Here is a 13,786-nt window from a genome sequence, read left to right as displayed (position 1 = left end):
TGCGCCAGGCTCTCTGGTGCAAGGGGAATTCCAGAGAACTCAGCTGGGCAGAGAAGGACCCTCTCCAGGCTTTAGGGAAATGGAAATGAAAGAGGATGAGAGTAGGGGAGGTTTGGGGAAATGAGTTGAGGTGTTCCACGCCACCCAGGGATGGGCAGGCAGAATTGACCAAATGGAAATTAAAACGCCTCTAGCTCCATACTGTGTCAACTGCTTTCACGTTTCACAGTCTCTCTCAATCCCATTCAGCAAATGAGGCTCAGGGAGGGAACATAGGTGGTACAAGGTCACCAGTGCCTTCCTCACTTTCTGGCTAGTAAGTGGCATTTGAATTTACTTCCAATCCTAATAAGCTAGGATTTGAATCCTGACCTGTCTGACTCCTAGGTTCACATTCTTTCCACCACAGCCCTAGGCTTGGAGGCTTGGATATCCCAATCTTCATGTGACTGAGACCAGGGTGCCTCACAGTTCACGTGGATTCCCTGGGCATCTTCTTTAAATGCAAATTCTTATTTAGTGCATCTGGGGAAAGAGCTGAAGCTCTGCATTTCTAACATGCTCCCAGGAGACATTGATGCTTCTGGTCAGGGGACCACACTTTGAGTAGCAAGGCCTTCAAAGTTCCGGCCTCATGGTATCTTGAAACCCAGGGACTGCCCCAAATCCCAGCCCAAGTCCCAACCTGTGGCCACTTAAGGAAGGGACCTGGGGAGGGCCTCTTTCTCTTTTTGCCTCAACCCCTCACATGTAGCCAGAGCAGGAAGTGGGTGGCCCAGGGACAGAACTAACCTTTTATCCACTGTGAATAAAAGAGTTACCAGCAGCCTCAGCCTCAGCCTCCCTCCCTGATACCGGGGAGCGGGGGCTCCATGTCCAGAGGCGGGTGGGGTCAGGAGTCCACCTCGCTCCCCTCTCAGCAAGCCAGCATGTGCCCTGGCCTGGAGCCACCTCAGCCCCACGGAAGGGGCGCCGTTTTCAGATTTCCTCGAAGCTGTCATGCGGGTCAGCAGGAACCCTGCACTTCCCTTCCAGGTCTGCCCTTGCCCGTGGCAGCAGGGCGGATCTGGCAACAAAGACAGGTGCCACCTTGACTGTGAGTGAACATCACCTCTTGAGCAGAGTTTTGGGATGGTGTAGTCACTTGTGTCTAAGGACCACACTTGAAAAGGTCACTGTCTCCGGGTTGGTTTTGCATGTGGGTGATTTTTAAGTAGCTGTCACTTGGCTGAGCTGCCTCCTCCCTCCACCAAACGGATCTTCTCTCAACTGAAAAAAAAGAAAAGAAAAAGCCCCAGCAGAGATGAAGGAGGTGACGGCAGCACTTACTGCACAGGTTGTGGGGGGGTGCAGATCGAGGCGACAGGGCTATGGAAGGAGGATTTGGGCCAGCAGAGCCAGGTGATTCCTTTTCATCCACTGCTTGTTGGTTTTTAATAAAGAAGTCAAACTCAGTTTGTAGATTTCCCATTAGGGGACAATAAGCTTTTGTAGAGGGAGCCACTGAATTAGAACTAATAGTGAATGCAGCGCCAGGATCCAGGGAAATATCACCGCTAATAAGTTTCTGCCTCACGCTCTGTCACTGACATTCTCCGCGCCGTTCCGTGCAGCCAAGCAGAAGACTTAAATATATACGTGTATGAGGCACTCGTGCCCACACCGGGGATGCCCAGGCGCGCTGCTGGGGCATCAGACACGGGGTGGGGCCTCTCACTGCCAGTTCTCGGGGGCTGGAGAGAGGGGCAGGTCAGCGGGAACCAGTGTTTGGTCCAGAGCCAGGGGCCAGATTGGGGAAGAAGAGCTTTCCTCCACCCACAGTCCCGGCACGATGGGATTCTCTAAAGTCCCACGGGGTGGACAGCCAGATACCGGGCCACCTCCTTCTCCTTTAAATTTTGTTTAAATTTGTTTTACTGAAGTATAGTTGATTTACAAGGTTGTGTTCAGGCCGCCTCCTTCTTCATATGTGCTCAGCCAGGAGTGACTCGCTACGGGAGCTTTCCTCTCAGAGGGCCCCCAGCGCTTGGGGGAGGGAGGCCCTGGGAGCCTGCATGGCTGAGAACTGAGGCCTACAGACTCCCCCGGGGGCTGCGACCCAGTCTGACCTCTGAGCTCCGTGCTGGGCTTTTGGGGGAAGGGGAGGAGGTGCTGAGTCAGGTGGGCCAGCGAGGCTTCCTCCGGGAGGGGAGCAGGGAGGAACTCTTGCGGAGTGACTGCAAAAACAGTTGGCGAGGGCGAGGGAGTCTTAAAGGGTAGGAGAGTCTCCCGATTGTGGAGGAGCTGCAGGAGCAGGCGGAGGCTGCATCCCGGGCCCACCCTGCTGGCTCAGCCCGTGGGCCCAGCAGCATCCCCTGGCCACTGGTGAGGGCTGGGCCAGAGGAGGGACTGCTCTAGAGCCGCAGCTGGTGGTGGCGGGCCGGGTTTGCCCAGGCGGGTGGAGGAGCTGCTGTTCTTGTGTGTGTGCAGAAGGGTCTAGAATTCAGGCTCTGGGAGCCACCTGCCCCTGCCTGCCACTGCATACTTCAGGATTCAGGTACTCCTTTCTCCCTTCGTTTCTAGAAGGCAGAATGTTGATACGAGGGTTCCTAGAACCTTCCACCGCCACCTTGGCGGAGCTGGATGGGAAGGTCCGGGTGTGGGTGCGAGAACTGGAGGGAGCTCGGAGCTCAGCCGGGAGACCGGCAGGGAGAGCCAGGGGAGCTGGGGGTCCCGGGCAGTCCCAGCCGCTGCCTTCATTCTCCATCTCTCTGGCCATCACTGTCCCTTCCTGACCCCACATGTTTCCCCAAGGCCTATCCTGCCACCTTGAACTGTAGCCCAGCTAGGGGGCCACCTGGCCACCCTGTGACACCCCACCTGGCTCTGGTTATACATTGAAGCCAGAGCTCCTCGGTGCCAGCCTGCGATGCTGAGCAGCCCCGAATGCCTCCCTGGCTCCTGCAACGTGTCTCTCTTCTGTTCCAGGATGAGAATGACAACCCTCCCACCTTCAGCAAGCCTGCCTACTTCGTATCCGTGGTGGAGAACATCATGGCAGGTACGGCCTGGGCTGGGGAGGCACGAAGGCGGGAGGCCAGCAGGCATGGCGCCGACGGCATGAAAACCTGACCTTGCACACGAACGCCAGAGGCCCGTGCCTTCCCTGTGTTTCCCATGACAAGTGGAACCTCTGGAGATGTCCAGTTGTCTGCCAGCCCACAGTTCTTTACAGAGCACCTACTGTGTGCAGGTGCTCGGCTAGGCACTTGGTCCCTGCTTCCCTGCAGCTAGTTTTCCTGCAGGGAAGAGAATAATGACCAATGATTAATTCAGCAACCTTGGTTAAAGAAGAATATGCAGATAGTTCTGAGTTTACGGGGCTGTGAGGCCGGTCCCAGGGCCCATAATGGCCGAAGGGGTCACCTTGGAGGATGGCATGTGTTCCTAGGTGAGGACGAGAATGGGAGGCTCCTCCCTGGGCTGTCTCAAGTGCCAGGGCCCAGCTTGCAGACCCAGGGCCACCAGCTCCACACTCAGGTTCCAGGGGACCTGCTGTGTCCTCAGGGCAGGCCGGAAGCTTCACCCTTACACCCAGAGTGGACGTTCTGTGGGGGAAACTCTCATATCAGGAATTGCTGCAGCAGCTGGAGGAATCAGGGACGGTGGAATCAGAGGTAACCTTCCCTGGCATCACAGGGTCTTCTAAAGAGAACCTTCAGGTACCTTCCTGGTACCTGATGTTTTGCTGGGCAGGTGCCAGACTGTGCCCAGCCCACCCTTACCCATCCCAGTCTCAGGCATCCCCTGGGGAATATCACTCTGAAGCAGCCTCCTGCACTCCCCATCATCCCCAGAGACTCTGAGAAGGAGAGGCCTTCATCATGGCACTTAATCCTCTTCCAAGTTGAGTATGCTGGGATAAAGGAGTGTGTCGGGGCAAAGGTACCTGTCCTGCTCAGGACAGGACTGAGAGTCAGATCAGAGGCCCCACAGCTACCTGGAGGGGCCCAGAATGACCTGATTGTCCACAGCCCCCTGCCTGGCCCCTCATGCCCCCTGGGACTATTGATTCATCAGCATAATAGTAACCATGGTCTGCAGTTCAGTGGGAGCTACCGTGGGCCAGGCCTGTGCCCCGCATGTTTTATCCTTTGGGATCCTCGCCAACAACCCCACAAGTTGGTCTTTATAGTTAAACCCACTTTACAGAGGAAGAAGCTAAGGCTCAGACAAGTTAAGGCAATTGCCAGAGGTGCTACCAGACTCCAGCCTGGGTGTGGTGACTCTAGAAGGCCACACACTGACCCTCCTCGCCACCCTGCCAGAGCTGGCAGCTGGGTGGCAGGCGGGGGCTGAATGCCTTTGCAGGCACGGCTACAAGACAGACTGCCCTCAGAGTCTGGCCAGGCAGCTGGCAAGGCTGGTCCCCTGACCCAAGATTTCACAGAGATGGAAATGAAGGTGAGGGCCTTAACTGGACATTAAAGAGAAAATAAAAACCCTTATAAGTTCTCCTTGTGATCAAGATAAAATAAGACCAAAATTGAATACAATAAATGTAGAATAATTTAATACGGAGCTTCATTGCTTTTTGAGTCAAAGTCAAAGCTGGTCAATCTGAGCGTATTTAATATGGTGACCAGGCAGGGGGGGATGGGGTGGGGCAGTGGTGCACTCTCTGAGGCCGGGCCAGGAGTGAGTCGGGGACGGAGGCGGAGGACCGGATCCATCCCAGGCTCCACCCCCTCCCACGGAGCCTTGTCCCCACACAGCCCGGGAACCTGGGCCACAGGAAGAGGCGGTTGAGCCCGCTCTCATCCCTGGGTCTCCCCAGCGGCAGGCTTCCTGCCTCCTGAGGGCTCCTTCCCCTTGGGCCTGTGCCCCTGTCCTGCCCCCAGAGCCTGGGGCTGTGAGCCCACGGTGAGCAGCACCCCACTCCTTTTGTCTCCCGGAAGGAGCCACGGTGCTCTTCCTGAACGCCACGGACCTGGACCGCTCCCGGGAGCACGGTCAGGAGTCCATCCTCTACTCCTTGGAGGGCTCCTCCCGGTTTCGGATCAACGCCCGCTCAGGTGAGCCCCCTGCCCGTGGCCCTCGTCCTCTGCACCTCAGGCCGACGCTCCGTGCTCAGCCTGGGGACCGGCCTCCGGGCCGGGGTCTCCTCCCTTTCACGGGAGGCCCGTGTTTCTGAGCAAGTCAGCTTTGAGCACCTGGTTTTATCCCTGAAATACGCATTTGTGTGAGATGACTGATCTTACCCCCCCAAAAAAATCACAACATTCATTCATTCACCAGAGAATGTCTTCCGGTGATGAAGAGCCCTGTTATGTTTAAAATGTGTTCCATTTTACAAATATCTGGCTAACCCACTGCTCTTCAGGGACACCTTTCTTCAAGCCTAAGTGTCTCCCCTCCTCAGCTGCAGACCTCATTCTTGAATCCTGGCTCCTCTTCCTAACGTGGTGTGTGCCTCAGTTCCCCACCTACAGAGGATGCGCGTATCAGGGCTGTTGTGTGAATTCAGTGAGTCATTATAGAGAACTCAGAGTAGTCCCTGGCACGTAGTAAGTGCTGACGAAGTTAGGTTATTACCATTATTTTCTTTGGTCTTTTCACCCTGGGGCCCCCATCCCCAGCTCCCTGCTCAGCCCATGTAACTCTCCTTTCTTCCTCATTTCTCCATATGCCTCCCTCTAGCTTTCTCTCCTCCTTGAGGCAGGGAGGGAAGGGGCTCAGAAAAAAGAAATAAGAGAACCCAGCCTTCTAAAAGAAGCTGGGAAGGAATGAGAGGCCCCCGATATTCATTCATACCTTCATTCAGATATCAGTGGGGGCCTGCTCCCCTCCAGGTGCTATGCTGGGGAACAGGATGGAATAAGACATGGTCTCACCCTCACGGGGTTCCAAGTCAGCTTAGTGGGCATGCAAGGCTCCCCACTTCCAAGTACCCACTTGTGTATTAGGTAAGGGAACTTGTAGATGCCAAACAGGCAAACCCTGAAACCTCAGTGGCTTAACACGATAGAAATTCTAACTTACACAGCAGTCCAGTGCTGTGTTCAGGAGACAGTCTTCCACATGGTGATTCTGGGACCCAGGCACCTTCCATGTTGTGGCTCCAAGGTCACTGCAGAAAGGAAAAGGGAATATGGGGTCTTGTGCAAGGAGATGTTTATGGGTCAGACCTAGAGGTCATACACATACATCACTTGTGCCCACATCCTGTTGGCCAGAACCAAGCAATGGCCCCGCCTAGATGCAAGGAGGGCTTGGGGAACATCATAGTCCCTGGCCTGGCAGCCCCTCCCCAGCAATCATTCTGGCCTGGGAGGGGAGCAGGAATTTTTGACGAACACTGGCCATCCCTGCCACAGGTGATCGGTGGCCCAGCAGGGCATCGAGTCTTCCTGTTATTCATGCCTCCCTGCTCAAAGTCTGCCTTCAATCTCTCTTTCATCCCCCTTTCCTGGAAGCTTGGGGAACAGATGGCTGGTGCTGACGTGTACAAAGACTGAACACACCCAGGGCTATCCTGAGCCTCCCTTTCCACCTCTGACAAAACAGGTGCCTCCCTCCCTGCTCTCAGGAGCCTCCACCCTCAGCGAGCCAGTGTTTCTAGGGAGCTCAGAGGAATATCGTTAACGAATATTAACTGCGTGCTCAGCACTGTTCTAAGTGCTCTGACCAGCATCGCCGCCACTCCGAGGCAGGTTCTAGCCTCACAGCATCCCCATTTTCCATACAAGGAAACTGAAGCGTAGGAGAGGTTAAAGTCACTTGACTGAGGACTCGCAGAGCCTGAACTTCCAACTCCAGAGCCCACACTGTCAACGCTCCATTCTATAAAGCCGTGTAGAGCCGCGTGCCACCCCCAGATACAATGGCGGGCACACTGACCTTTCAGCACCTACCCAGCCTTCCCAGTCAGGGACTCCATCTCCACCCCGGGGCCTTTAATAATGACATGGACATTTTCTTGCTGCCTTAACACGGCTCCTTCAGCTCCAAAGGTGTAAGCATTTTCCTCTGAGCAACTTGGTCAAATTAGCCAGGCCTGCTCCACAAAGGTAGCCTTAATTGGATCTAATTTCCCAGACAGGAGGAGCCATCTATCATGCCAACAAGTTCATGTTTAAAACTTTTTAGAGCTTAATTTCTTCCTCACGCTGCCAATTAACTGATACCACCCCAGCAAGGAGCGTGGCTCGGTGGGCAGACCTTTGCCAGGCTTTTGTTCCTGGCTTTAGCACCACCCCCAGCTCCCTTGTCAGCCCTGCACAGGCCAGAGACAGGCCAGCATGGCAGGAAGGGAAATGTGAGAGTGAAAGAGTCCTAGGGACCACTGGCCCCGCTCCCTTATTTTATGGTAGAATAAATCAAGCACAAAGAATTTAAGTAACCTGCCCCAGGTCACACAGCTCAGGCAAGGGGCATAGCACACAGTCCCTGCCCTTGGAGAACCCTCACTGTCCTTTGGAAGGAAATGAGCATTTTCTGAGTGTTGGGAACTTCACCTAGAGTTATTTAATCCTTCCAAAGCTCTGATTTGAAAGCATACTGATCTCTTTTACAGATGAGAAAACTGAGGCTCAAAGAAATTAAGTGACTTTTCCAAGGCCAGGCATCTGGAAAGGGCCATAATCAGAATTCAGATCTGGGCTTCACTGTCCTCAAAGCATCGGCTCTTTCCCGTGGCCCACGTGGTAGATGACCTGGCTACTGTACTGTACTGAAGCTGGCTTGTGCTGGCTCACACCTGCTCGCGAGAGCCAACTGTATACATCTCTTCCTAACTCCAGGTTCAATGCCATCAAGTGGGCAGCTTAAAATGGGCCCTGGTGGGAATATTTATAACTATGGAAATCGGCAAATACCATTTTTTGTTCATTTGGGGAGCCAGTTGTCAAACATTTACCGTCACACCACTGCCAGGTGACTTCCACATTTTAATTACACCAAAATACAAAGAAAAGCCCAAAACAGGCTGACAAAGATTATGGTCTATTTTAAATGTTTATATTTAATAGAATAACTTGTTTATACACTAAAAAAAATTCAAGGCATTATAATTCTATCACGTACAAGGTAATTAAGGAAATTATTTTATAACTGTTAAATCTCAGTGCACTATAGGTTGAGCTATCTAGAATGAGCCACAAGTTGGAACACGCGTGAAGCACTTGGTGTGTTTCAGTCCTGTTGCTGTATTTCTGTGACCATGTGGATAAACAGTGCCAGGTGCTGCTCTCAGCTTTAGAACTAAACTAGGTGAATTAATCCCATAACAGCCCTATGAGGTAGGCCCCATTATTGTTCCTTTTTAACCAGATGAGGAAACTGAAGCACAGGGGATTTAAGTAATTAGTTCCAATTGATAAAGCTAGTGAGGTAATGTCAGCAGTCTAAGTGAGAGGTCGTTTGTGACTGAGCTTGAGGCCAAATGTCCCTCCTGCCCTGTTTTCCAGCCCCTAACTCCATAATCAACCTAGATTTTCCCACATCTGAAAATACCTCCTCCCCACGGGGTTATATTGCCCAGCTCTGGGATCTGGGTTCCCAAGGCATGGGTGCTATGCCCTCTCTCCTGTGAGCACCATCTCACCACCCCCCATGCACACCTGTATATTCACACATGTGCGGCCAGGTCACTGGATCTTGCAAGCGTCTCTCTTTTGCACACTTGCTCTTTCCCTCCTTCCCCAATCCCTCCCTGGCCCACCCAAACCCTCTCTCATGCACCCCTCTCTCCTGCAGGTGAAATTACCACCACCTCCCTGCTGGACCGTGAAACCAAGTCTGAGTACATCCTCATCGTACGGGCAGTGGACGGGGGCGTGGGCCACAACCAGAAAACCGGCATCGCCACTGTGAGTGCCTGGCCCTCCCCTGGCCCCAGCTCCCCACTTGCCAGCCAGGCTGCTGCCCCCAGCTCATCTTCAGCTTGCACCACTTAGGCCCCTGGGTGCTTGTGTCCTGAGGCAGTGTGAGGCCTTGTGGGAGTGGAGGGAGGGTAGCAGGTACCAATTCATTGTCAGCCAAGGTCAGCTCTGGGACCTCCACGGCTATGGGAAGAAAGACATTCCCAGGAATTCCTTGGCAGTCCAGTAGTTAGGACGCCGTGCTTCCGCTGCAGGGGGCACGGGTTTGATCCCTGGTGAGGAAAGATCCTGCAAGACACACAGCGCAGCCAAAAAAAAAAAAAAAAAAAAAAAGGCATTCCCACTTGGGACATGGGGGCATTCCGGAGGAGCAAATACTCTCTCTCCTGCCCCCAAAGACCAGCTGGGAAGAAGGCATGAGCCCCATAGTTCCCTCCCTGCCTTGGCACCTGCCAAGAAGCAAGAGCAGGTATTCCTGCCAGAAGAGTGGCTCAGAGCAGGAAGCAGGGCCCTGGAGGGTTCCTGGGGGCCTGTTACCACCCCACCCCTACATTTGCAGCCTAGGTTTGCAAGAAATGAAGAGAAATGATGCCTAGGTTTCCCTGCCATGAGCAAGTAGGACCCAGGAAGGCCCAGAGCCCCATCCAAGGCCTTGGTGCCTCCGAGAGTAGGAAGCTAGAGGAAAGCCATTCGAGGATCCTGACTGAGCTCCTAGCTGCAGAAGAGGATGGGGGAGTGAGACACTCCCTCTGTGGGCGAGGAAGCAGGAGGAGCAGCTGACAGGTCACTCCAGCCACTCCCCTCCTTTTCCTCATTTGCTCTCCGTCTGGAGCCCTCTCCTGACCTCTCCTTTAGCCCTCATCCCACCCACAGCAGCTGCCCCCATCCTTACCCAGCCAGAGGAGCTGGGGTTGCTATCACTCGGCCAGGCACTTGGCCGAAAAATCCCCAGTGCCCTATTCAGTCACGGGAAGCCCCTGCTAATAAGACTCAGAGCTCTATAAATAATTTACCTGGGTGGCAGGTGAGCAGGGAAATTGCTTGGCTGGTAGCTGAGACTGACGGGGGAAGCTCTAGGGATTCTATCAGGTTCCCCACCCCAAACCTCCCCCATGCTGTCGGTCACCTTCAGCCAAGACTAGGGGTGGACAGAACGAGTCCCAAGTCACAGGAACGATTTCAGGGGTCATTTCATCCATTCCTCTGCCTCCTAATGGGACAGCACCTAAACCCTCTGAAGGGTCTTGGCTCCCTCCTGTCCTTGAAAGCCCAGGCCCTGCCCCGAGGCCCCCAAAGTGGGTGGACCTGGTGGAGTTAATGCCAAGGTGCCCCATAGGCATCTGAGTGTGTCCCCCAGCGTGGGCATTGTCCTCGCACAGCTCAGCTAGGTGCGTCCCACAGCGCCCCTTGTGGCTTTGCAGGTGAACATCACCCTCCTGGACATCAACGACAACCACCCCAGCTGGAAGGACGCTCCCTACTACATCAACCTGGTGGAGATGACCCCTCCAGACTCTGACGTGACCACGGTAAGCGGTGGTGGGAGACAGAGCTGCTAGGCGGCCCCTCGCGGGGTGTCTGCCATTCCCACGGGAGCCCTGTGGGCCTGCCAGTGTGGTGCTGATGGACTTAATGTTTTCCTCGGAGCCAGCTCTAGGAGCAGAGTTCCAGAAGCTCTCTTGCATGGTGAAAGGCAGTCAGAGGTTGGGGGAAAGCCCTCACACAGTCCTCAGTGACAGGGGACTCCAGGCTTTGTCAAAAGGAGCACAGGCAGCCCAAGGACACAGCCACAGTGCCAGAGGAGCTAGGGCTGGTTCAGCTCGTAGCCACCCTTACCCTGAGACCCTAGGACTCTGGCCACCCCCTCAGGAGAGCCCCCAACCTCCCATCTCCCCCTCATATCGCACAAGCTTCAGCTCTGCCCTCAGCGCCTGCCTTCACCGCTTCCATCACTGCAGCCATCGGCCTGGGTCAGCTGGCCCAGGGCTGCCCCAGCAAGGGGCTCAGAGTTCAGGGACTTTCTGGCACAGGATGTTCCAGGTTTTCACAGGCTCCTGTGTGTGCTGCGTGCAGGGAATGTGACTCAGGGTGGGGGAGGGGAGACACAGCCAAAAACCTCAGGGCGTCCAGAAGAGAGAGCAGAGCCCTGAGGAAGCTGAGCAAAGCCAGGCTTGAGCACCCCATCGATCCGCTCTGCTCTGGGATTCACATTTGTGAGGCTTTCTTTTCCCCCTCATACTTGTGCCCCATTTGGCCTCATTCAGGGGGGCTTCTCGCCAGATGTCCGGCCCCACAGACACCAGCCAGCCCTGTGATAGATGTGAACCTGACAGATTACGGCAACCCTGCTGGGACATGCCAGATGCTGTGCTGGGCACGTCTCATGAATTCTCTCATCCTTGTGGTGATCCCACGTGGCAGATGGGTTCCTTGCTTCCACTGTATGATGGAGAAAGTGGAGAGTTAGCATTTGAGGGGTTTGCCCAAGGTCGCAGAGCTAGTAAGATAGTAAGAGATAGTGTCAGGACTGAAACCCAGGTCCCACCTGGCCTTTATCCCTCTGTTGGCTCAGCGGTGCTCTGACAGGTGGCCCAGGTCCCGAAAAACTGGAGAACTCAGGTGGGATGAGAGAAGGGATGGTAACTTTCATATGCAGCTCTCCAGGAAGGCTGCCCCACACTGAGTGCAAGCAACCTTGGGGTGGTGATGCCTAGCCTCCCTGCCCCACGCCACATCAACCACAGCCAGTAGTGACAAGGTCCACCTGCTCTAGATGGGAGAGGATGTCAACCTGGAAGGAAGGACAGAGAGAGAGAGAGAGAGATAACTATCACATCTGTCCTGTCTTCCTTTGTACAAGTTCAAGATCCGAATGACTCTCAACTCATGCGCAGGCCCGCCTTGCAAGGATTCCTGTAGGGTGCGGGGCGGCGGGCGGTAGGGATCTGGAATCTGTGTTTTCTCAAAGCCCCAGACTGGGGGAGTCCTTCCAGCTCAGAGCCAGATTTGGCAATCACTCCCCTAGGCCCTTTCCTCTGTGATCTCTAGGGCTACAGATCCGATGGGCACTCTCTGCTGCCACCTTATGTACACTAGGGGTCTAGACTAGAACAACCCCAGCCAGAGACCCCAAGAGCTGGGGCAGAATATATTCACCTCTGAACATCTGTCTGGTCAACTCTTACCTTTGCTTTACGTGACTGAGAAATTCCTCCCAGAGGGAACTGAGGAGAGAATGTGGCTGCATGGAACAGCAGCCAGAGGTGCCATTATTAAAGAGTCCACCTGCCAGGCAAAAAGTAGGTCGGCCCGGCTGGGACTGCACTTGGCCTTGGGCAGTTCCCAGATCAGGTCCCCAGTGGCCTTCTCCGAGTCTCCAGCCTTTCCTCACATCCTCTGAGCCATGAGCAGGTAAGGACAGTGGGCCAGAGGCCTGCTGCCCAGTGCCCCCTCACTCTCCAGGAAACCTCCACAAACCTTCAGTGAGCACCTACTATGGGCCAGACCCTGTGCTTGGCAGGAGTACAGGAAGCAACAAGTTTCCTCTCTGCCTTCAGGGAGCTTCGTGTCACTCCTAGGCTCAAACCCACCACTGGTTCCCACCTTATCCTGTGTAAAAGCCAGAGTCCTTACTGGACCTACCTGGCCCACAGGATCTTTCCCACCTTAACTCTGGGGAGATGGACATGTGAGCCCACCCCTCAGTAGAGAGTGGACATGGCCGTTCCTCCCCCAGCTTGGGGCAGCCGCAGGGATGGGGGACTTCAGCTTTTCAGTGACTAATGGTAGTGTTTGAGCCCTGAAAAAAAAAAATGTTAATGACTCAGAATTTCAAAAAGAAAAGAGCAGAATCAGAATTAAAGCTTGTTATATTAAACATCTGCCAAATATGTTGTGACAACCTTAGGAATTACGCTATTTAATGTGTGTAAAAATTTCATTGCATTTGAGGACAAATTGTGGGTTTGATTTTCTGGAATTCCCGGTTATGTGTCATGATTGTCAGGACGCCAGAAATTAAGAAGCCCATACATTAAGTGAGTTTGTCAGAGCAAAATAATTTCAAAAGGAATAGTCATAAAAATTCTTTCAGACTTTATAGCCGTGAAATGTATGTATGCATATATACATGGGTACATTGTAATACCTTTGAGAGGGGCCCCCTGGGACCTTCTAAGGCCTCACAACAGCCCTGGGTGAGGTAGGGGTTGTGGCTGAGGTGTGAGAAAAGTGGGCTTCAGGGAGGGAACAGCTAACCCAGAAGTGACATCAAGGGGGGGTGATATTTGAACAGAAACTGGCCTACCTGCTGACTCATCTCCCACCCCCCTTCACACACACACACACACACACACACACACACGCACGCACGCACGCACGCACGCACGCACGCACGCCTTTCAGTTTCCTGAACCTGCTGAACTCTTTCCCACCTTGGAGCCTCTGCGCAAGCTCTTCCTGCCCCACCCCAGGGTGCTCTCCTTCCTCTACTCCCCCCTGCTCTTCCCGTGGCTGGCTCATTCTCCTCCATCTGTCCCAGCTCAAAATGCCACCTCTCTACACTCCGTTTCTTTCAGAGATGGCCACACAATCCGTGTTTATCTGTTTGTTAGGTTGCTTATTAAGAGGCAGTATAGCTCAGTGATTAAGTGGGTGCCTCTGGTACCAAAATGTCTGGGCTCTAATCCCAGCCATACTACTTACCAGCTGTGTGACCTTGGGCAAGTTACTTAACCTCTCTGTGCTCCCACCTTCTCAAGTAGAAAACGGGGATAAATTCTTTACTTGGTAGAGTTGTAGTCATACTTAATGAGCCAAAATACACAAAGTACACCGGCACACGGTGAGTGGTCAGCAAATGGCAGCTGTTGTTGCCATCAGCTGCCCCCGCTGCTGGAATCACATCTGTCTTGTTCAGTGTTGAG

The 13,786-nt window shown here is 54.0% G+C and overlaps 1 protein-coding gene across 1 annotated transcript in view; it reads left to right on the top strand.

Moving 5' to 3' along the window:
- The window catches only part of CDH23 (cadherin related 23), a 452,316-nt gene that overhangs the window by 330,611 nt on the left and 107,919 nt on the right, over positions 1-13,786 (top strand). Inside the window, exons 18-21 of the mRNA XM_082424358.1 lie at positions 2,968-3,040; positions 4,938-5,054; positions 8,737-8,849; positions 10,283-10,390. Coding sequence (XP_082280484.1) covers positions 2,968-3,040; positions 4,938-5,054; positions 8,737-8,849; positions 10,283-10,390 — 411 coding nt within the window. The remainder of the gene's footprint in view (positions 1-2,967; positions 3,041-4,937; positions 5,055-8,736; positions 8,850-10,282; positions 10,391-13,786) is intronic.

Source organism: Balaenoptera physalus (assembly GCF_965194825.1).
Source record: "Balaenoptera physalus genome assembly, chromosome: 14".
In the NCBI taxonomy this organism is placed as follows: Eukaryota; Metazoa; Chordata; class Mammalia; order Artiodactyla; family Balaenopteridae; genus Balaenoptera; species Balaenoptera physalus.
This window is presented reverse-complemented; position numbering and strand designations above follow the sequence as displayed.